Source organism: Mytilus trossulus, chromosome 1 (assembly GCF_036588685.1).
Source record: "Mytilus trossulus isolate FHL-02 chromosome 1, PNRI_Mtr1.1.1.hap1, whole genome shotgun sequence".
NCBI lineage: Eukaryota > Metazoa > Mollusca > Bivalvia > Mytilida > Mytilidae > Mytilus > Mytilus trossulus.
In genome coordinates, this window is record NC_086373.1 from 1,888,386 (window position 1) to 1,913,891 (window position 25,506).

Sequence of the window (25,506 nt, forward strand, 5' to 3'; positions counted from 1 at the left end):
TTACAGGTATACAGAAGGTGATTTTCACCATCTTAAAAAGGCAAGGATAGACAAAAATGTTCCGCGTCAGTACTCTCTAAACGTAAACTACCAAACATCAAATGAAAACCAATCGGAATGGAAATATCACCAGATACAACTTGAAGAATCCCCAACTGAATCCGAACATGACGTTCTCCATGTGTTCCCACGTGATGATGATTCACCACCAGAAGATCCAATACAGAAGCAGGTCTCTGTTGAGATTCATCGCCAACCGAACCTTTCACCGGTTAAAAGTGATCCCAACTTACATCGACATAAACCAGAGAAACGAGGAAGATCGTTGTCACAGGTTGGTGCATTAAATGAACAAGAAAACTGGAAGAAACGAACAAGAAGAGCAAAGAGTTTTGATCACATTTGCGATTATGATATGTTTAAAATAACAGAGTTCAAAGGACCTTTTTATAATACCGACTTTGATGTTATATCAGAACTAAGCTCCTCTGAAAGTTCGAAAGTTCGATATAATGACACCGGAAGTATCGAACAGTTAAACGAAGATCAGTTAGAACGACTAGAGCTTGATAAATTTGATATCGACATTTGTCATTTATCGGAAAGTGATGACACCGATACGTTAAACGGAAGCAGAAAATATCGAGAGTTGTGGAACCTGAGGGCAACGTTTGAAGAAGAAGAGGAATGCAGTGATACTATTCGTATGGAAGACATGACATCACCGGATCAATCGCCTGAATGTGAAGTTAAAGATTCGGACTTTGAATCGCATTCTGGTAGTCCGAAAAGACAAAAAAATGAAACTTGTGAATCTGAGGATGGTTGTGAAAAGCTTCAACCCCAAAACTGCGAAAGTAAACAAAAACAAAGTTATAAAGAAATATTAAGTAATCGCTTAAAACAGTCTGAACAAAGCGGAAGTCGTGACAACAGTTTCGACAGTATAGAGACATGTGAAACGGACGAAAATGTATCCGATTTAAGTCGAAATGAACCTACAACATCATTTGATTCGACAACGGATAACACAGACAGTACCAATGAAACGCAAAGTAGCAGACTCCTGCAGATGAAAGCTGACAGTGGATATAAGTCATTAGAAATTCAACACCCACCTCCACCAAATGGGGCCGTAAAACGAAATCATAGTGCGGGGGAAGTAGAGCCTTATTATATCTACGATGATGCTTTTAGGCGGTTTTCATTGTCAAGTCAGGAGGCGGGTCCGTCTGGAGAACAATATTTATCGAGAGGTACATTTTTTGACCGACGTAATGGTAAAACTGCTTCGAAAAAGAGACGTGAGTATAGTAGAGATAGACAGATCGTTCAAATATATGAAAGCATAAACGAGCCAGAATCTGATTCAAAGTCGGACCAGCCATCCGGTGACAGTTTCGAGGAAAACAAAATGCCAAATAAAAAGTCTATTTTCTCTAGGTTTTTTAAATCCTATCGTGACAACAAGGACTGTCCTTTATCAGGCAATAGAGATTTCAGTATTGATGAAAAAACGAACACAATATTTCAAGAATTTCTGAGATACGATCCACAACTCGAACCTAAATGTGCGTATGCTTCTTACCTGCGTAGGTCATCTCGTTTTAACAAACATAGACTACACCGGAAACATACTGATTCTATGTTTATCGATGACCGCAGAAGAGATCGATTAGCACCGGATATGAGAAGTGCTAGCTTGGGAAGTGATAGTAGTGCAAGTTCAGCTAGACGTTTGTCCCCTCAAGATAGCATAGAAGAAGAGGAAGAAGAAAGAGAGGAAGAGGAAAGATGGTTAAACCAGTTTCCTCGAGATATTGAATCTCGACAATCATTTTCAGTTCACGAAATTCCTATTATAAAACTTCCAGAAGAAGAGAAGACTACTACTGAAGCTTAAAACAAAACCATTTTTTTAATTCAAATTTACGTATCGGACCAATTTCGTCGATTCAAATTTCGTGGATTTCTTTGAAAAATCTTATATATTTTAAATATTGTAAATTTAATTAGCAGTTTGATTAAGACTAATTATTGAGAAAAATCAGATAGTAAGTATAATTAATGAACAAGTAAGATGTGGGCCACTTGTGTACTTTTCCGTCTGCTTTCTGTATATAGTGCTTAACATACCCCACCACAAATATATGTGTCAAATTTTGATTGTGATATAACCCTTAATGAGCTGATTGTATGCGTTTTTTATATGATTATTTTTTATTTAAAATTCCAGTGTCATGTCAGGGGATATAAACCAAAGTGTTTTTAATTATTTCTTGCAAGAGACATGAATTTATTTTTCATAACTAAGTATTAATACATGTTTAAGATTTATACATATTTTTTCAAAACATATATATGTATCATTTATTTAACACAAAGCGTGAAACCAGTTAGGCGAGCTCATCTTTCTTTAAATAGTTGAAATTTATTTTCATTTATCGTTTTATGTTTGATGTTATATTGTTAAATCATTATTTTTCCTGGAATTTTTTTCTAAGGTGTAACCAGAAAACTGTGCTAGCAAATAATTGTATTGTGATTAGTGATGTAGGGGGGAAATATCGGATAACGCCTGAATACGACAAACCTTACAATGTGAAAACCCATAATAATTTGAACCTTTAGCGTCTGAACATCTGATAAATTGAGTTTAGCTTTATGTATTTCTGAACTTTGGTATCATAATAATGTAGTGAAATTGCTCTTTTAATGATAAAGATATGTCAAACCAACTCTTTAATATATGTTTTACATACTTGCCCTTTCGTTCTAGTTCAAATCCAATTATTGTTTTTTAATAACAAATGTTCCAAATTTGTCCACATATTTGGGGAATTAAAATGTTTATACAGATTTTTTTCTTTTACATGTTAACTTAGTATGGCGTTCATTATCACTGAACTAGTATATATTTGTTTAGGGGCCAGCTGAAGGACGCCTCCGGGTGCGGAAATTTCTCACTACATTGAAGACCTGTTGGGGACCTTCTGCTGTTTTTTTTATGGTCGGGTTATTGTCTCTTTGACACATTTCCCATTTCCATTCTAAATTTTAGCGATGAGTTGTGCTCCTAGTCAAGTCCTTTATATATCTATTTCAATAACAGACACATGTTTTTTATAGAAAAAAAACTTATTTTTTTTCAGTTTTGTTCCTTTGGTTAACTATGGTGCTTCTAAGTATATTGTTATGACAAATGATTACTTCTGTTAACTTTATGTACGCATCACGTAGTCTTTATATTTGTAAAAACCCCAGACCTTAATTGAATTTATTAAATATTTATTTTCAAAAAGAGTTTTTCTTACTGTGTATGCTTGTGTATGAAATATAGGTTTTTCTTAACAAATTTTTTTTCAAATTTAACATCAAACTGCATCTCCGCCTTAACTAGAAAGACGTTTATCATGTTTATCCTTTATATGGTGCTTTTTCTATGTTCAATACAGTTTAAATTATTTTTAGTCTTGATGTTGTATTAGTATTGTTACTAGAACTTCATATATTCATCTGTATAAAGATTATGTATGCTTTCATCGTATAAGAGGTTTGAAAGTAGTGAGTGTGAATCTATTTCTTTCATTGTATATTTCATCAAGTTTTCGGCGTTTCGTCAAAACTTTTATTATTGGAACACTAAACATCAACTTTTCTGAATTTGTTTTGAAGCTAGTACGCTTGATGTCTACTTTTTTTTATATTTGTTTTGATAATTTTGGGAACAATGAAATAGGCATTTATAAAATTTAATCTGTGAAAGGTGTAAATGTTTTAATTATTTAGTACACAAACACATTAATTGCATTTTCCAATTCTCGAATTGAAATAAACAAAAAGAATACAACCGAGTCGAAATAGATAAAGATAATACAACCTAGTAAGGACTATGAAATAAGCTACAAAAAACGCGTATTATCTCACAAAACTGAATTTTCGGCTTTTGCACTTATTTTTTGCAGTAGATTTCTACATTTCAGAATAATGTTTTCAACGTAGAAGGATATAAAACGCTCCATACACTATAACTTTATTCTTAAAATTTGACCACAATCTGTTTTTCTGCTGGTTGAACGAAAAACATATATGATATCCTAATAGCTTTAGTGGAAATCACGCACAATCATTGAAATACTGTGTCGTTAGTCAACACTTTATAACTTTCACAAAGTGATAACTTTCTTGAAGGAACAGGTTAAATTACAAGACAAATTCAAGCAATGATAGAATATCAGTGAAATCGTCTTCATAAAACTGATCTTTAAGCTTCCTATTTATGTAGAATTTAAAACGATGTTGTTTTCTCGAATTGAACGAAAAGGTGCAGATTAGATCTGTAGACACTAAACTTAGATATACATATGTATACTTATTACTTTGTAATAAATCCTATTTAAGGTACTTAAGAAAAACCAATTCTATCTTTTGCCAAAAATCTTGTGTACTCGTGTACTGGTGTGTTATTCACATTCCAAACCACCCTTTTTTATTACGTTTCTGTTATTTGTAATAAAATCTTTTATACTGTTATATGTTTTAGTTTATTCAAATATGGTGTATGTATGAAACTTATCAAAGTTACAAAGTTTATAATTTTAATTAAATAGTTGTGTTTAACTACACAATAACACATTTGCGATTGAAGCAAAAAGTATTAGAACGCTAAATCAAAATTTAAAAGTACTGCAAAAAAAAGTTCAAAATATTTGTGTCTATCAAATGCTAGTTATGCCAAGGAGTAGAAAACAATTTAAACAGTATGAACTGTATAAGTAAACCGAAAATTATTAATAAGTGATTCTTCGTATCGGCACAAAGTTAAGACACTTGGATGGTGAAACATCCGGGACGAAACGTTCATCATTAGTGTAATGGTTGTGAAAATAAACTTATCATAGATATCAGGACTAAATTTAGTATATACGCCAGACGCGCGTTTCGTCTACAAAAAGATCATCAGTGACGCTCTAATCCAAAAAAAAGATAAAAACGCCAAATAAAGTAAGAAGTTGAAGAACACAGAGGACCAAAATTTCAAAAGTTTTGCCAAATACAGCTGAGGTAATCTATGCCTGGGGTGGAAAAGCCTTAGTGTTTCAAACAAATCAAAATTTAAACTAATCAAAACAAGGTGTTAAGTACACACATAAGAAGCGTTTCGTCTACAATAAGATTCATCAGTAGCGCTCCAATAAAAAATAGATACATTGTGACGCTCCAATAATATTATGTATACATATATATATATATACGAGTCTAAATTGAAAACTACGTTCAAACCTATGACTGCGTTGGATAAAAACCGCATTTTTTATAAGTGTGCATGTCAAACAAATTTCGTTGTAGAAGGGTCTAAAAACAGCACAAACAACATTTTCCAAAAGACCAAAAGCGTGAAAAAGTATATTTAAACAAAACGCATTTGACTAACAGGTCGAACAACTGATGTTCTTTAACCCTGCTGACTGCCATTGACGATTGCCAAATAAAATTGATCACAAGATGTTAATATAAATTTAATACGTCACAAAAAAAAAATTGTTAACTTGTGGACAGGATGTTGTGCCACAAACATTCGGTGTCAATATTTCTTTAGTACACCATATCCGGATTTCGACAATAAATGTCTCTTCAGTGATGTTAGGTAATCGAAACGGTATTTGGAAGGCCATATAAAAAGTACCCTCATTTTTTAGAGAAAGTACCCTCATTTTTAGATTAACTCTTGAATTTTAAGAGCCAATATATAGGATGAACGGATCATATAAACCGGAGGGAAAATATGATACATGCCCAAACAAAAGATATAAACGAGTCTAAATTGAAAACTACGTTCAAACCTATGACTGCGTTTGATAAAAACCGCAATTTTTATACGTGTGCATGTCAAACAAATTTCGTTGTAGAAGGGTCTAAAAACAGCACAAACAACATTTTCCAAAAGACCAAAAGCGTGAAAAAGTATATTTAAACAAAACGCATTTGACTAACAGGTCGAACAACTGATGTTCTTTAACCCTGCTGACTGCCATTGACGATTGCCAAATAAAATTGATCACAAGAAGTTAATATAAATTTTATACGTCACAAAAAAAAAATTTGTTAACTTGTGGACAGGATGTTGTGCCACAAACATTCGGTGTCAATATTTCTTTAGTACACCATATCCGGATTTCGACAATAAATGTCTCTTCAGTGATGTTAGGGATCGAAACGGTTTTTGGAAGGCCATATAAAAAGTACCCTAATTTTTTAGAGAAAGTACCCTCATTTTTAGATTAACTCTTGAATTTTAAGAGTCAATATATAGGATGAACGGATCATATAAACCGGAGGGAAAATATGATACATGCGCAAACAAAAAATATAAACGAGTCTAAATTGAAAACTTCGTTCAAACCTATGACTGCGTTGGATAAAAACCGCAATTTTTATACGTGTGCATGTCAAACAAATTTCGTTGTAGAAGGGTCTTAAAACAGCACAAACAACATTTTCCAAAAGACCAAAAGCGTGAAAAAGTATATTTAAACAAAACGCATTTGACTAACAGGTCGAACAACTGATGTTCTTTAACCCTGCTGACTGCCATTGACGATTGCCAAATAAAATTGATCACAAGATGTTAATATAAATTTAATACGTCACAAAAAAAAAATTGTTAACTTGTGGACAGGATGTTGTGCCACAAACATTCGGTGTCAATATTTCTTTAGTACACCATATCCGGATTTCGACAATAAATGTCTCTTCAGTGATGTTAGGGATCGAAACGGTATTTGGAAGGCCAAATAAAAAGTACCCTCATTTTTTAGAGAAAGTACCCTCATTTTTAGATTAACTCTTGAATTTTAAGAGTCAATATATAGGATGAACGGATCATATAAACCGGAGGGAAAATAAGATACATGCCCAAACAAAAAATATAAACGAGTCTAAATTGAAAACTACGTTCAAACCTATGACTGCGTTGGATAAAAACCGCAATTTTTATACTTGTGCATGTCAAACAAATTTCGTTGTGGAAGGGTCTAAAAACAGCACAAACAACATTTTCCAAAAGACCAAAAGCGTGAAAAAGTATATTTAAACAAAACGCATTTGACTAACAGGTCGAACAACTGATGTTCTTTAACCCTGCTGACTGCCATTGACGATCGCCAAATAAAATTGATCACAAGATGTTAATATAAATTTAATACGTCACAAAACAAAATTGTTAACTTGTGGACAGGATGTTGTGCCACAAACATTCGGTGTCAATATTTCTTTAGTACACCATATCCGGATTTCGACAATAAATGTCTCTTCAGTGATGTTAGGGATCGAAACGGTATTTGGAAGGCCATATAAAAAGTACCCTAATTTTTTAGAGAAAGTACCCTCATTTTTAGATTAACTCTTGAAATTTAAGAGCCAATATATAGGATGAACGGATCATATAAACCGGAGGGAAAATATGATACATGCCCAAACAAAAGATATAAACGAGTCTAAATTGAAAACTACGTTCAAACCTATGACTGCGTTTGATAAAAACCGCAATTTTTATACGTGTGCATGTCAAACAAATTTCGTTGTAGAAGGGTCTTAAAACAGCACAAACAACATTTTCCAAAAGACCAAAAGCGTGAAAAAGTATATTTAAACAAAACGCATTTGACTAACAGGTCGAACAACTGATGTTCTTTAACCCTGCTGACTGCCATTGACGATTGCCAAATAAAATTGATCACAAGATGTTAATATAAATTTAATACGTCACAAAAAAAAAATTGTTAACTTGTGGACAGGATGTTGTGCCACAAACATTCGGTGTCAATATTTCTTTAGTACACCATATCCGGATTTCGACAATAAATGTCTCTTCAGTGATGTTAGGGATCGAAACGGTATTTGGAAGGCCAAATAAAAAGTACCCTCATTTTTTAGAGAAAGTACCCTCATTTTTAGATTAACTCTTGAATTTTAAGAGTCAATATATAGGATGAACGGATCATATAAACCGGAGGGTAAATAAGATACATGCCCAAACAAAAAATATAAACGAGTCTAAATTGAAAACTACGTTCAAACCTATGACTGCGTTGGATAAAAACCGCAATTTTTATACTTGTGCATGTCAAACAAATTTCGTTGTGGAAGGGTCTAAAAACAGCACAAACAACATTTTCCAAAAGACCAAAAGCGTGAAAAAGTATATTTAAACAAAACGCATTTGACTAACAGGTCGAACAACTGATGTTCTTTAACCCTGCTGACTGCCATTGACGATCGCCAAATAAAATTGATCACAAGATGTTAATATAAATTTAATACGTCACAAAAAAAAATTGTTAACTTGTGGACAGGATGTTGTGCCACAAACATTCGGTGTCAATATTTCTTTAGTACACCATATCCGGATTTCGACAATAAATGTCTCTTCAGTGATGTTAGGGATCGAAACGATATTTGGAAGGCCATATAAAAAGTACCCTAATTTTTTAGAGAAAGTACCCTCATTTTTAGATTAACTCTTGAATTTTAAGAGTCAATATATAGGATGAACGGATCATATAAACCGGAGGGAAAATATGATACATCCCCAAACAAAAAATATAAACGAGTCTAAATTGAAAACTACGTTCAACCCTATGACTGCGTTGGATAAAAACCGCAATTTTTATATATGTGCATGTCAAACAAATTTCGTTGTAGAAGGGTCTAAAAACAGCACAAACAACATTTTCCAAAAGTCCAAAAATATATATATACAACTCGTCTAAACATCAACCCAACAATGTTAGATCTGTAAATTTGCTTTCGCAAATTTTTGGTTCTTCCCTCGCCGGGATTCGAACCCATGCTACTGTGATACCGTGACACCAAATCGCCTGCACTATATATATATATAAAACGTCTGAATAATAGTCAACGATTTTCCCCACGAGGGCGCTGGATCGTTACAAATAACGATACATGTACACAATAAAATAAATAAATAAATTATATAAACGCGAGAGAGAGAGAGAGAGAGAGAGAGAAAAAAAACAATATATATATATTGTATTGGCCTACCAATATTTAAACCTATACATTACTGGCCCTCCGATAATCATCAGTGTCGCTCCAATAATACGAGAGAGAGAGTGTGTGGTCCTCTAAAACACAATATATATATTTTATATAGAGAGAGAGAGGTGAGAGAGAGTGGTCCTCTAAAAAACAATATATATATTTTTTATAGAGAGAGAGAGAGAGGTGGTCCTCCAATTAAATAACAATATATACATCTTATTGGCCTACCAATATTAAATGGTCCTCCAATTAAAAAACAATATATATATTTTATTGGCCTACCAATATTAAAACCTATACATTAGTGGCCCTACAATAAACAAAATCATCAGTGTCGCTCAAATAAACACAGATTCATCAACAGCACTAGAATTTAAACAATTAAAGACCGAGTAGAAATGAATGTTAATGATTAACACTCGATGATATTAAGGTCACCAGTTGCGCAGTTCTTCTGGATAACACTCATCAGATTATCAAGAAATAATTATTGCAAGTATACTACATGTCAGTAGATAAGTACAGAGCTGACTATTGGGTTATTGCTACACTCGGAGATGAATCATTCATTGGTAGTGACATCAACCAGAAGATGTAAACATATCATCATAAAAACATCTGCTATTTCGAAATTTCGAAAATTTCCATCAAATCTGCCTGTAGCATGTTAGGAATACGGCAGTTTTATTTTGCTGGTTGGCTCATCAAATCATTATTATAGTTTTCATGGATAGGTGTTTCATTGAAAATCAAAACATAAGTCCTTATTTTATATGTTTATAATAATGCATAAAAATATAAAGTTCCATGATTATACAATTTATAAACAATGCAGTACATAAATAGTTCAATGCATAAACATAACAATAAAATACAGTTTGATTCGAAACAAAAAAATGATCCAATGATAAAACAATCACATTAGAACAGATTTCTCCGTAACGAATTTACGGAAGACATTTATTACATTCGTCTGCCATGTATAGTTCTACAGTCCTGTAGCTGGTACAGACACAATCAATCCCAGTTATCAGCAATTTAATATGTAAGCTCACTACCACATATAGTTACCATTTCCTATGCAGATGGGTTGGTGTGAATATTTTAACAAGCAAATGCAACTATAATGATATTCATACTGTTCTTCTCATAAGTTCGAATGTATCCATTTACAACTTATTGTTGTCCTAATACCCTATTCATGTAAGAAATGTGTTCCATTGTCTTTTGTCAGAAGAAGTGTTATCATCCATCCAGTCACTATTAGGTCGAAACAAAGCTATTATCTCGATTTTTCTAAGTACGAACTCATTTTTAAAAAGGACACGCTAAGGTTACTTTGGATCATGTCGCTATATCCATAAATATGGGAACAGTTGAATAAATATCCGATTAAAATTAAAATCCTTCACTTTCTCCATGTACATGTATTTCGTTGAATGACACAAATTGTATTTCTAGAATACTATTGCACTTCAATAATGTTTTTTCTGGTGAAACTCTTATCTGCTAGCTGACGGTTTTACTTCTTGTAAGTTTTTCAGACAAACCTCTTAGTTTTGTGGCAAGCTCTCTGGAATTCAAAATACAGTTAACAGTAAAACCATCGTATCTACATTGTAATTTTGATCATTTGGATAATATTTCTAAAAATAAGATAGTGTGCTTTTGTTTGATTCATTTCTGGATCAGCTTTTGTAAACGTTGACACTTCCGTATACATAATTAACAAGAAAAATAATGAAAACTAAAATAAGTTGCCCTGCAATGTCTAGACGTACTCATAAGAATCCGCCGTTTCCATATTTTATTTATATGTTGAGATCAAATAAATTGACTGATTGTGAATTCGCATGGCAGCTGATGCATATATAGCAGGATACGCTTACAATGTAGACGCACCCAGTTTTTTGGAGGTCATACCATTCCATAAGTTTTTGTTATCTTTATTTATCTTTTACTGATCAATTTGCGGGATATTTGGTTATAGTAAACTATCGTCAGCTTTATCATGTTTATATATCATTTTTTTTCTTAAAAGAGTACAAATAAAAAAAACAATTAACGCGAATGCTATACGGAGATATTTTTTCTGTTGAATCCCTAGGAAAAAAATACATGTGTAGTTTGCAGAGGGTTTTTTTACAATGTAAAAAATCATCGTTTTTCTAATCATTAGCCTCTATGTTGATTACAAAAAGCATTTATTTGTAATGCAATTTGAGTTATCGTTCTTACAACATCAAGTTGACTTTTTGTTGCTTCTCTACTTACGCAAGTTCTATTTCCCCATTATGATCCGAATCTAAGTGTTGCAGTAATTTATCTACTTTTGAACTCGGAAGCGGTATCTCTGCTGCCTGTAATATATGTTATTAGACCTCAAATCACAGAAACAGTTTATTTTTAACAGGTAGTTGAGGGAAATATCTATTTAGTTTGTAATAGAATACGCTATCAATCGCGCAGGTAAGACTTGTTCAACTTCATAATTGTTTCAGTCTGTAGAAAAATCTGGCTATATGGACCATGTATTTAATTATTGTTTGTTGGTCTCTTGTTTGTACGGAACTGTTTTAAAGGAGTTGAGTGTTGGTCTCTTGTTTGTACGGAACTGTTTTAAAGGAGTTGAGTGTTGGGTGGTTGTGTTTGATTTACTTATCAGTATTTATAATCAATGTTAAATGCTATTTCAACGATAACCTTGAAGTTTTTTTTGGGGTTATTGTTTCATTGATATTTTAGGTTGTAACCCCGATTTGTTTTTTCTCGATCGATTTATGAATTTCGAACAGCGGTATACTACTGTTGCCTTTATTTACCCCATTTTCCTGGCTTGTATTGTCTAGATGTTAAGAAGAATCAGATAGCAGATACAGATAAACTTTAGAAATAATGTAGAGCTTTTTTTTAAACAAAATGAAGAGGTCACTGAGCAACTTAATTGTACGAAAGTAGTACAAACTTTTTGGCAGAAATATGTAAGTTATAAACTCTTCTTGAAATAGTGAAATTCAGTTTACACAGTATGCAGAAGTGTAAAACGCCCAGTTCGATAATAGTGAATGTGTAGTTACCATATTACATAAAGCATCAAACGCCATGACTACCATATGTGAAGTGGAATAAAACAAATACAGTTTTTACACTTTGAGGGCAAACACTATAACTATAGACAATTCTTTGGGTTACTCTAGCTACCTGAATGCCTCGCTTAAATTCGTTGTAATCTATGGAATCACTATTGTCATCGTCAAATTCACGGAAAAGTTTAAACACCGAAATGCTTTTGGCTTCTAAATATTGTTTTATGGCAAGTAAACCTTCTGTTGCACCGTCCAATAAGACTGGTCTAGTCCGAGATCCTTTCACACTTTCTTCACAACCAGGTTTTATTTTTAACATAGGTAAAACCTGTTGTACTTCATGCATTTTCTGTACAAATGACCGTGGCAAATGTAAACCCTACAACAAAATGCTTGTGTTTACTATAACTGATACAGTTGATTTTTAAAATAATAAATAACAATTTTATTTCATTTATGTATTCATAAAAGGAGATGCTGTGTATATGTCAAAGAGAAAGCAACCAAATGCAACAAATAAACAAGAAAATTATCTAGAAGCTAACATTTAGTATTTCACTGTAGTCTGCATAAAATGTCAACTTTAATCAAAGTAATTCGTGTTACACTTTGGGAGAAGTATGTGCATATCTTCAATACTTTCGACAATTATCCATTGAGGCAAAGGGATGGACAAAAATTGCAACATTGCATACATTTGCATAACTGCAATTTTTTTTTGAGATAATTTTGTGTAAACGTCAGTGAGTCTATAAATTGGCATAACAATTTATGTAAATGTTGTTATCAAATCATGTTCACAGCTTCAAGTTTCGAGTTAACAACAGAATAAAGTCAAATAATTACTCAAAAAACGTTTATCATTTTTGTTCCTCAGCTACCTGGCACCAAAAGATAAGGAAATTTGAAATCAAAGATTGCTGTCTCGGAACATTTACGTGTTCAACTGATCAAAGATACAAACATAGGTAAATGAATGCATAACTCCTAAGGATTAATGGTTGATCTCGAAAAATAATGTGACACTTAAAATGAATGCTGAGGATAAAAGATTGTATATCAAAATATAAATTAAAAATGTTCCTGTGGAAGTTGTTTTGTTTTCTAGCAAACATTTTGCTGTATAAATACGGTAAAATTTCCTTCAGTAAGAGCCGACTTTGGGTAAACCAGCATATGTATTTATGATTTTTACCAACTTACTGTTAAGTCAATTATCCTTATTTTAGTTGTTGACGGATCAAAGGTGACTAAAGAATCTAAAGCTGTTTCTATTGCTTCTTTTGGTATGTAGTTTCCACCAACCTGTAAGGAAAACAAGAACTGGCATCACTTTTCTGATGATTCATTTTACCATAAGATTTCCAATCAGCCAGAAAAAGGGACAGATTTTAACATGTGAGTATTGTGGTGAACATTTCCCTCCCATGACATGAGAGTGTCCTCGTTATGACTTTGAGATCAAGAACAGCAACTGTTGTTCCATTGCGTTTGGTTTTTTTCATGTGCGCATAGTGATTTTTTGTTATGAATTGACACACAATGTATGTTCACTATTTATTTTGAGGGGGTTCAAAAAACTCTAACATACACTGTTCGATGAAAGGGGGACAAAAGATACCAAAGGGACGGTCAAACTCCTAAATCTAAAACAAACTGACAAAGCCATGGCTAAAAATGAAAAAGACAAACAGAAAAACAATAGTACACATGACACAACATAGAAAACTAAAGAATAAACAACACGAACCCCACCAAAAACTAGGGGTGATCTCAGGTGCTCCGGAAGGGTAAGCAGATCCGGCTCCACATGTGGCACCCGTCGTGTTGCTTATGTGATTACAAATCCGGTAAATAGATGAAAAGAACTATCTTTGTCGAAAAAAATTGAACAATCTAGTATGTTAAATATTTTCGTTTCGTAAAAATAAACCAACCTTCTGTCAGAATTTTTTTTTTAACATTAAACAATGAGTATCACTCACGGTCTTTTCAGAATATTGATAATCTATTCATTATGTACAACAATGATTGTCACACTAACTAATTGAATAGACATACCTTAAGGATTTCTAGTCTCTCGTTAGATTTCAAACCGCATATCAGTTTACCAAATCCTTCCGCAGTTATTCGGCAGGATGAGATATCAAGTTCTATAAGGAAGTCATTATTAGCCAATGCATCCCCAAAGGCAGCCCCTCCATCATCATCAATTCCGTTCCATGAAACGTTAAAAGTTTTTAAATACGCATTCTCCTGGAATTATACATCATTATTCGTCATGCAAACTTATTTCCGAACACTTTTCAAGATATAAAACTCAGTGTTTGCAAACAAACCAGCAATAAATCATATCACTATACAATCCAATCAATATATAAATAATATTCAAACATATGCTAATAGCTAGTATTCATATATCCATGACCATGTGCGTGGCTCGGTACTTATACATCCCGCCATTGTGTTATTGTGCTACGTCATTTTTTAATTATTGTCTGTCATTTTTGCTTATGAGCTTTGTCAATATGGTATTTTGTTTTTCTTTGTTGAAATATTTGTTTGTTTTACAGATATTTAGATAGTAACACAATGTTGACTGCTGTAGCTCCTACATGTATTGTCGAATTGCGCATCTGGTGCAAGAAAATTGGTACTGTTAATTTTATTTTACCAATTATATCTGTTTGTTGTGTTCACACATTGTTTTCAATATAATGGAAATTTAAGCAGTGACGGTCATACAAGTGACAGGTTTAGGAAGCTATAAAACCAGGTAAATTCATCCATTTTCTACCTAAAGAAATTCCTGTCACCAAGTCAGTAATACGACAGTTGTTTTCCATTTGTTTGCTGTGTATGAGCTTTGGATGTTGCCATTTGATAAAGTACTACTTGGAGTTCGGTATTTTACTTTTTATTTTGTTTATTGTACCAAGTCAGGAATATGGCCATTGTTATATTATTGATTGTTTCTGTGTGTGTTACATTTTAACGTTGCGTCGATTGTTTTCTCTTATTTTTCAGTGTAAAACTCTTATGATGAAAAGGGCGTTTCTATAAACGGGCTTTACCTTTAATCCAGATGAAATATGCATAGCACCATGAGTTCTAAATTGGTTCCAGCTGATGTCAAGGTATTTCAATTTACAATTTTCTGTAAAATAATTGCCAATTTAAATTAGACTCAATATGAGAACTACAGCGTATTACCTCATTATTAATATCTATATAAAGGAAATCAAACAGGTAAACATAATACATAATATCTTTTTTGAAAATCAAGGTCCAAACTTGATATAAACAAACAACTTAATTGGTCTGCTTAAGTGCACAACATAGAAATAGTCGTATTTATTGTGCACAATTATTGTATACATTTCACATAATAACCAAACATCTTCGTTTAACAGTGCAAAAATCTTTTTATGACCAACACTTCTTTAAAACGGTAAAAGAAATGTATACATAGTTTATGGACATTTAAGGTCAAGTTACAACTATAATAGGGTGTTAAAATATCATTTGGAAGTCGAAACTCTAAAGTCGACAGCACCCTGTTTGGGTTTAATTGGTCGTGCCACCAAATCAAATTGTATATAACAGGTATCTGTGCTTATATTATTTTGAAAACTTCACGACGCTTCTTTATGTCCAAAATCTTATTAAATTATGTTTGTATATTAAAACAGTGCAACATATAGCGATAAAAGTTTAATTATTTCTATTAACTGTGCCGGAGATAGAAGGAGATGGTTTCACCTAAACATAATGGTTTATTCATATTTTTAAATAATTGCTTATATACATTTATTTGTATGTGCAAACTAGAATACATCAACACATCTTACACCTATTAATGTGTTGTAATAACTTCAAACATATGTAAATAATTTTATACTTACCCAATAACTGTTCAAATACCGGACTAGATGAATCACTAAATAAATTATGACTTAAGTTGACAAACTGAAGAACTGGATGTACCTGCAAGTATTAAGCAAAGTCTTTGTTTATATAAATAGTACGTGGATCTCCACGATCGCATAAAACTTTGCTTCATAAAATAATTTTGAGTTAAAACGAGAGTTTATATTAAAAGGTGAATGCACACTTTGATAACCAGAACACGCATTTCGATTAACAAAAAATATTTTTTAAATATTATTTTGTTAAGTCTGATCAAGGTTGTTGTTTCATTGGCATTCGCTGTCAGAATATATCTGTTTTAGTCTTGAATTCTAAAGACTCAATATAAAAATTTCTAGCTAGTTGTGTATCCATTCCATAATTATAAACTTAATTAAATTGTATGATTTAAACTGTTATATTGCTTACTTCTATTGACCGTGACAAAACTCGTGCATCCGAATCAGTGAACTCGTTTCCTGTTAAAAAAATAAGAGGGAAAATAATTGAACTACTTTATCAAAGATTGTTTGGGTACAAGGGTATGCAAGAATTCAGACTCGAGTGAATTTAACAAGTCATTTTATGATCAAGCCATGTGCAGAATGCCAGTTGATATAAAATATACAATAAAAAAATCAGTTTTGAAAAGCACTTAATTATAAATATCGTCATTACACACATTTGCTTTTATAGAAATCATGACTGTCTTAATCAAACCCGAAAAAAAGCATGCAGCGTTTAATGTCATTGTCAGATGAGTACTCGTTACACCATGAGCATTGCTGTAGAATATATGACCCATATGTTATCACTGAACACATCTTTGCAACAAAGAAAAAAAAGAACTGCAACACATTTTCCAAGATTGACATCTAACGATCATAGCCTTATATCCTTTACAAATAACGTAAGCTTCGTATAAATAGAAGACCCATTGGTGGCCTTCGGCTGCTATCAGCTTTATGGTCGGGTTGTTGCCGCTTTGACACATTCCCCATTTTCTTTCTCAATTTTATTTATTCAAATAAATCATGATGTTACGTATTGTCCATCACTCAATCTACAGAAACAAGTGTTATAACGTTAAACATCTTCAAAAAGGGAAAAATCAAGAAGTTTATAATTCATGAAACACAATAATTCAAAATAAAAAAATACCCTGATTTCGTGTCAAAGTTGGATAACAGATCGATCTTATCCTGACTGTTTAACTTGACGTTTGTTTCCCTTATCCAAAATTATAATCTAACTCGAATACAGAAGGGAACATAATTGTATATTAAGGTAATATAAAAAAGATGTGATATGATGTCTGATTAGCAACTATCGAATTGTGAACAGAGGACGAGAATGTAGGCAGTTATTAGACACTGTACGACCTTCAAAAATTAGCAATACCCAACACAATAATTAAGAGATAACTGTATTGTATTTGAAGCTTTAAGGACGTCCATCGGTAGTTTTACTGTTGCAAATTTAGTTTACCTGGCGACGCGGAGCGGAGACAGGTAAACGGGTATTTGCGACAGTAAAACTACCGATGGACGTCCGCAAAGCTTCAAATACAATACAGTTATCTCTATTCTAATGCAAAACAAGTTTATAATTAAATTTCAGTCATTATTTTAGTGTAAAATCTTCATTTAAGAAAATTCCGCGAAAAGATGTTATTTTCTTTGGTCCCTACACTAGGTGACGTCATAGGTATGCTTCCGGCGTCAAACATAAACACCGGGCGTTTTCTGGCTTCTGTGCCGCTTCAGAATGTAATAAAATTTAATAAAATGAAGAATTTTAGGCGCAACAAGTGAGTTTTTTGTTTATTATAGTAGAAATAACATGTCGATACATTCCGAAATTTAAAATGTCGGCTACCTTAGTTACAGACAAGGAGATAGAGAATTTTACGCTTGCTGTCATCCAATCAGAACAATTGTTACAAATTAATTGCATTAGAATAAAAAATACCAAGTACCGGTCTAAGATTACTCGAAGTTACTGCAAGATAGGGATGATTTTACGAACGCGTAAAAAATCAGTGATGTTATCTTAACAGATTTTTAATTTTAATTTGGCACGGTTGGGTTTTTCTGGGGTGTTTTGTTTTGTTTCTTTGTATCTTACTTTGACCTAGGATCATCAAGTTCTACGTGCAGCCAGTGAACATTTATCTTGAAATAAGATAGTTATACAATTAATATAATATCTGTTTTTATAATTACATGCAAAAGACAAGTTTCCATCGCACTTTATGGACATTTTCAGGTAATTCGAATATTGCATGAATATCTGCGATTGATATCTTGCATTTTGTGCCATTAATAATTTACCATGAAATGAGAATAGATTGTAAAGCAAACATGACTTTTGATCGATTCTTCATACAAATTATATTCCAATGAAGTTAGACTTTGGAATATATTATACTAAACACTCCAGGAACTCTTATGAAAATATCTGCAGTTTTACATTATTCAGATTGTTGTTTCAATTGACATTTCATATCTCACATGGCTAATATGGAAAAAAATACTTTTATGAAGATTTGCACAAAGCTTGATTGTTTACATGTAATACAATATTATAAATTCCTGTACCACCTTAATGGTCTGTTTACCTGAGATATCTATCTTTTGAATAAATCGGTTGGTATCCAACATCGTTGCTATGGTTTTGGCGCCAAATTCTTTTAATTCGTTTTCTGACAAATCCTTGAAAAAGAAAAACAATACAATAATTTAAAAATGAAATATTCTATAGTTGGCGACTTTTGTATGAAAAAAAATTTTAAGCGTCAACTTTCATACTGATGTTGTTTGATTTCCTGCTCACCTTAAAAAGAAATTATGTCAGGAAGAAGGATACACTTATATATGTTTATATAAAACCAGGTTCAATCCACCATGTTTTACATTTAAAAATTCTGTACCAAGTCAGGAATATGACAGTTGTTGTCCATTCGTTTGATGTTGTTTGTCATTTGATTTTGCCATTTGATTAGGGACTTTCCGTTTTGAATTTTCCTCCGAGTTCAGATTTTTTGTGATTTTACTTTTGACCTTATTTTTATATAACTCTTGTATTATAAAAAGATAATGACATATGAGTAAAACACGACTGAATTGAAAGCAAAAACTTCATTTTCTGTTGTGTCGTTTGGTTTAGCAATTTATTAAATTATTTTTGTTTTCGTTTAACGGTGCTTCATTTTATTATTACACAAGTATAATTTCGCCACTCACTAGATCTGTTATACTGTTATTTTCGACCATCATTTTCTGTATATAAGATATACCCTTTTGACCAATGTTGTTCCCTCGAAGATACAGGCACGTCACGGAAGTATTTACCTGTCAAGAAAGTCAACATTTATACATTGATATAAATATGTAAACAGGATACGGAATTCTTGTTGAGATATTTTACTATCCATATCTCACAAAGGTGTTTAATTGTAAATAGATACAAAATAATAATCAAACATTCCTTTTGAGTGGGGGTTTCATGAAGATTAAGAAAACGTCTGATTTATGTCAAAGATTACTTAAAGATATACAAGACTTCGGATTTCAGATAATTTTTATGGTGTTTTTGTCCAGATCAAAAGCCTTACTGTCCCTATTATAATCCCCTACGGTTTCTAACTTCGTTTTACGTATTACATAGATTGGTTTTCTTATCGTTGTTATTTTTTAAATTTTATTTGATAGGATCCCGTATCATGCTGCCCTTATCGCAATTACGTCAGGTTTCGTGCTATTCAAGACATATATTCCGATTCTTCTGTTGTTTTATCTTGGTATTCCACAAACAAGCATTCTAAAAAAAAATATGCCTAACAATATATGAATCTTAATTTGACTTTAAATTGAATAACTATAAAAAAAAACCGAATAAATAATTAAATAATTCGTGCTGTTGCTCAACATATAAACATTACGGTTGATTTATTGGTAATTAAACATTCAGTAGTATTTAATTTTCTGTTTATGTATAAAATTAATCAAAAATACAAATGGATTTAATGTAGAACGAAAGTTTCCAGTAGCTCAGAACACTATAATTAATCGTACAGGAGTACAAAAATAAGAGCTAAAAAAGAAATACAAAAATCTCAAATTCTATGCTTAAATGAACATTCTGAATTGTATTTCCGTATCTACAAGCCATTTACATTGTTTTGACTGTTGTATTATTTTCTTCTCTAGTTCTAAACTTTTTCTTCTCTAGTTCTAAACTTGTTCTTCTCTAGTTCTAAACTTTTTCTTCTCTAGTTCTAAACTTTTTCTTCTCTAGTTTTAAACTTTTTCTTCTTTAGTTCTAAACTTATATGAAATCTCATATGATGTATATAAAAAAGTAAATGTTTCGTGGTACTCACTAACATCGCTATAGACAAGGCCATTGTGCCTCCCTCTGCTAATCCATAATATGGCAAGTTTAGAATAGTATGTCCTGCGGCTAACTGTTTGGCAAGTTTTGACGAAGGAACAACATGTTGCATTTTAGAAGCTCTTATATATGTTTGGGATCCGGTTATATCAAAACTTGGTCTTTTTACTGAAAACACAAAATAGATTAGCTGGTTACTTTGGTGATAATTGACTTAATTAGGTGTTCATTTTGGGAAATCGAAAAAAAATATGTTTTTTTTCGGAAACATTTTTTTTTCGGAATAGATGATCATAAAAACATCTGGGTTTTTTTTATTTCAAGATTTCACAATAAAAGGGAGATACTTGTGTGGTTACATGGAATAATGAGCTGCAGTAAAGAATTATAGCTTCTAGTGTTATGTATATGGATGTCATAAAAAAACATGTGCATTACATATTGTTTAAATAGGACTAACAGGGTTTACTGTTTTATAACAACTAAGAAAGGTGGCAGATAGTTTAATGATGTCGTTTAACATGTTTAACAAATCAGCCCTCGTAGATAAACGCAGTTTCCGGAAGAAATCTTCAAAATGAAAAGGAATAATTTATTCGTCCAACGTTTAACTGACAAAAATGCAAGTTATTAATAACAGCTATCAAGCAAACCTTCATATATTTCTGTACCAAAATACATTTCGAGACAGTGTAGATTTCACACAGTTATTTCTGAACTTAGTTTATTCCTAGTTTTATGTCTACGATTGCGACCAGTCATATAGGCTCTGCTGTAACGACTATTGATTCCAAATGTCTGTAAATTCTAAAAATCTGTCTTTTATGGGAGGGTAATGAGAAAATCGTTGCAACTGCATCCTCTTATGACATCCATTGTAGGGTAAAATCAATTCGTCTATCGAATTATGATACTGCTCAAAATTGTTATGAATCTGAACTTTCCAAAAAAGATAGAACTACGAAGAAACTAATTGCGTTTTCTTAAAACCCACAGTTCAAATTTTGATTTAGTTTTCAAGATTTACATTCATTTGTTGTAAATCATTATTGTCCTGAAATATGTACACATTGAGCACAGACTAAATATATAACTATTATTATATATTTAAGTTGTGGTAACGGTCATAAAATTTGTCTCCCCCACTGTAAAGCTGCTAGCAACCAAAAAATAATACAGAAAAGACAAATTACTACGTGTACTCGAAAAGGAAGAAAAGATAATGTTGGCTTTCCCATTGACATGTTACTTTTCTATTATATCAAAGAACAACTTTTTTTCCCAAACATTAATTTCATCTTTGTTTAATTCTACATTCCAGATGTTCTTGGGCTAGTAGATTTGTATGTTGATGTTTGTACATTTAATTCGCTGTAAAAATGTCTTGAGTAGGTAACATTAACATTAGGCCGTTGACTACGTGTTATAAATTTACTTTTAAAACATTTAATTTTGGGCTGAAATTGAATCACTCTGACTTAAGATAAATTAACATTTTTCGCTTCAAGAGGCAAATTTTAATTTAATGAAAAAAGTTGTTTTAAATAAACATTTACGCTAGTTTTACCTTTTAACGAACAAACTTTAAAGTCCAGTAAATTGTATGTTAAATGTATAAATCTTCATTTGTGATTGCCAATAGAAATTTGTAAATGAACACAAATCCTAATGACTTTCAATTCAATAACACCTAATGATTGTATGATTAAAAATGTCATGGATCTTTACCCCTAGGCACACCTTAACTCATCTTGTTTTAGAAAGATTTTCAATTCAAATTTTAAATTTTCCTGGTACGTGTTAGTTGGTGCTCTTCCTTTTATTTCTGGGCGACGTTCAATATTGCCATATGTTTAATATTCAATAACTTTATATAACTTCTTTAAATAAAAATAACAATATAGAAGACAACCCAAAGAAAATGAAGCCACTTACCTACTACGTTAAGAACTGTTTCCGAATCATCATCAATATAAGGCTTATTATTCCTCACATCGGACTCCATCAGACATTCAACAGTTAACGAAGAGCTTCTTTTCTCGTGAGGCTGAAACATAGTGTGCTGTTTATGTCCACTGTTTACATCAATTGTATATAGAAAAAACACAGAGTTCCGCGTATGTCCACTTTTATAGTAATCGTATACCGAAAATAAATATAGTACGTGTTCTGCTTATATCCACTTTTATGGTAATCGTATTTCGAGAATAAATGTAGTATTCCACCTATATCCACTTTTATATTAATTGTATACCAGGAAAAAATAAACATTTATACTCGTATCGATAATATTGTTTGAGTCTCTGTTTGTCCATGTTTATTAATCTTTTCAAACTTTTCAATTGACCGTATAAACTATAACCACAACAAGGAGTAGCATTTATTAATAATCGTAAAAATATTTAATAATAACGTTCATTGAACTCCACTTTTTAATGAACAAAACTCTCAATAGAAATAATAGATTATCATCTTACCTTCGATAGTCTTTTCTCGGCTTGTTTCTTTGCGTTAGTTTTAACGTCTGCAGTGTTTTCCATATTGATGTTTGATGCTACGCCGGAAGTGGAGTCCAATTTGCCGCCATTATATCACTTGACGTCAATACAAAAGACTAAATGAGAACTTATTTTTCAAACAATATAAATAATTGTGACTTCAATTAAATCCAAACGACCTAAACATAAAAATTTAAATGCAAAAATGTTGTGATCTTTATAGGGCGGTGTTAAATCCCAAGGACCGTTAGAATTTGATATCCAATAGATTCAATTTAGAAATTGTTACTTTTGTGATTTATTGTAGTAATTAAACATGAGGGTTATTAAAAAGATCAAATGTTTTGTTGTAAGACTGTTGGTTGGTAAATTAAAAAACTTTATGGCATGCGACAAATAGAGCAATCTGTTGATACGTGTATCCCACATCCGGGTGTTTATTCATATAAAAGATAGTTAAACTGTATATAATGTTTTTGAGCACTTTTACCTTTTCAAAACATTTTATACAAAAATTTAAATGCACTTAATTTACTGATATTTTCTTATCATGTATTAAATTGCCACTGAAAAATGTCAAAAACATCGATGAATGTCAACACAAAAACAATTTAATGGCTTCAGACAAGGTGTGAATTCTATAAACATAGAAAAAATGTCGGTAATTGGGAAATTGACTATTGGAAGAAAACAGAAACACAAAGAGGATTTTATTTTTGACATTCTTTGTTAAATTAGAATGTCCATTCAGTTTAGACATCGACGAGAAACAAACCTAACGATTGATACAATTTTTATTACTTGAAATCAATTTAAAAAGTGATTAGATGTGGTATGATTTCCAAGAGACAACGACCATAGAGGCAGGGGTTTAAACAACTACAGGTCATCGTGGATCCATCAACGATCACTGAAAAGGTTTTTAATATAATTTATTAAATGCCCTTCGATGCAAAACAGCGATGACATTACAGTACAATGTATGAAACTTCTCAAGGTTGAACGATCTTTTTAAATTTAGAGTCTCCAATAGAAAAGAGTTTAAAGACAAAGAAAACATCATGATTTCAGAATTCTAATTTGAGACAGGCAAATAAAGTATGTAAATTTGAGAAAAGAAATGGGGAATTTTTCAAAGAGACAACAATTCGACTAAAGAGCAGACACCAGATGAAGGCCACCAATGGGTCTTCAACGCAGCATTGATAAGTTATACACCCCTTTTATGTGTAGAAAGAAAACTCATCACATGACTAAATCACTGTTTCATGTTAAGCAATAATATTCTCAAGTACGAAAATGAAAGGAAAAACATACTTCTTTAATAAAGTTCTTGTTAATTGTTAGCTAGCTTAAAATTCGAGTATTCATACACCACAAATCAATCTGCAAAATATTGGTGATATGACTTTATTATGATATATGATCTTGTAGTGTGACAGCTGTCAGGGTAGAGAGCTTTCCTAGATGGAAAGTGTTTTAATTCTTCATGTTCTGATCGTACAGACGACACTGATTTCATGTCACACGTACCACTTATCGTTGATTAGCCTCCCATACACCAGAAAGTAGATTTTTTGTTTATATGATATAAAATTGAGAATGGAAATGGGGAATGTGTCAAAGACGCAACAGCCCGACCATAGAACAGACAACAGCCGAAGGTCAGAAATAGGTCTTCAATGGAGCGATATTGTGATACAGATAAAACTTTCATTTTTTTTTTATCCTCAATGCTCTTCAACTTTGTACTTGTTTGGCGTTATAAATATTTCGATTTGAGCGTCACTGATGAGTCTTATGTAGACGAAACGTGCGTCTGGCGTACATAATTATAATCCTGGTACCTTTGATAACTATTTACACCACTGGGTCGATGCCACTGCTGGTGGGCGTTTCGTTCCCGAGGGTATCACCAGCCCAGTAGTCAACACTTCTGTAAGGTTTTTCTTATCCCAAGCTTAGATTACCTTAGCCGTATTTGGCAAAACTTTTTGGAATTTTGGATTCTCAATGCTCTTCAACTTTGTACTTGTTTGGCATTATAAATATTTTGATTTGAGCGTCACTGATGAGTCTTGTGTAGACGAAACGCGCGTCTGGCGTACTAAATTATAATCCTGGTACCTTTGGTAACTATTTAGAGTACAGATTAATGCTCAGCTCTTTTCCTATCATGTTTCTCCTATTCTTATCTATATCAGATTCGAAATTAAAAGACGCAAAAAGCAGTATGCATGTGATTGTGTATGAACTCTTAAACAAAACCGGTCTTTACACGACACCCTATGAAAAAAAAATCAGTGCTTACAGTTTTATTAACTTGAGAAGGTGTGTTTTATCCGAGTAGAATTTAATATTTTGTTTACGTACTTTTTAAATAAAAATATATCAAAGTACTTTTAATAAAAATATATTATTTTACTTTACCAGTTGACTTGTGAAACGTACACCAGGTAACTCCATTGAAGACAGAAATTCCTGTATTATTACATCTAATAAAACAGGACACCAATGTTTAAATACAAAATCATTTGACATTTCTTGTTTAAATA

General features: G+C 32.2%; 2 protein-coding genes across 8 annotated transcripts in view; one reads left to right on the forward strand and one right to left on the reverse strand.

Annotated features, from left to right (window-relative positions):
* The window catches only part of LOC134712096 (uncharacterized), a 76,999-nt gene extending 72,837 nt beyond the window's left edge, over positions 1-4,162 (forward strand). For all 4 annotated transcript variants that reach the window (XM_063573261.1, XM_063573254.1, XM_063573280.1 and 1 more), the window contains one exon: positions 7-4,162. In XM_063573261.1, coding sequence (XP_063429331.1) covers positions 7-1,903 — 1,897 coding nt within the window. In that variant the 3' untranslated portion in view covers positions 1,904-4,162. The remainder of the gene's footprint in view (positions 1-6) is intronic.
* A 5,662-nt stretch (positions 4,163-9,824) lies between these two features.
* LOC134712117 (leucine-rich repeat-containing protein 74A-like) lies at positions 9,825-25,506 on the reverse strand. 4 transcript variants are annotated; one of them, XM_063573292.1, is made up of 14 exons: positions 25,382-25,506; positions 22,931-23,047; positions 22,389-22,500; positions 20,443-20,621; positions 19,304-19,411; positions 18,679-18,772; positions 16,488-16,537; positions 16,055-16,136; positions 15,224-15,306; positions 14,211-14,405; positions 13,353-13,454; positions 12,265-12,528; positions 11,338-11,423; positions 9,825-10,636 (listed from the first exon to the last, which is right to left on the reverse strand). In XM_063573292.1, exons 2-14 carry the CDS (start codon positions 22,991-22,993, stop codon positions 10,573-10,575), a joined length of 1,482 nt encoding a protein of 493 aa, XP_063429362.1. In that variant the 5' UTR covers positions 22,994-23,047; positions 25,382-25,506; the 3' UTR covers positions 9,825-10,572. The 4 variants fall into 4 exon arrangements, with proteins under 4 accessions (XP_063429362.1, XP_063429369.1, XP_063429378.1 ...); XM_063573299.1 differs by having other exon boundaries at positions 22,931-23,067; positions 25,382-25,502; XM_063573308.1 differs by lacking the exons at positions 11,338-11,423; positions 25,382-25,506 and having other exon boundaries at positions 22,931-23,456.

Excerpts from the sequence above, each read along its gene's own strand:
- LOC134712117 (XM_063573292.1), bottom strand. The coding sequence starts at position 22,993 with ATGGAAAACACTGCAGACGTTAAAACTAACGCAAAGAAACAAGCCGAG. Across the intron at positions 16,137-16,487 it reads TTTTGTCACGGTCAATAGAA|GTACATCCAGTTCTTCAGTT; the intron begins GTAAGCAATATA and ends TAATACTTGCAG. Across the intron at positions 15,307-16,054 it reads GGTATTTGAACAGTTATTGG|AAAATTGTAAATTGAAATAC; the intron begins GTAAGTATAAAA and ends ATTATTTTACAG.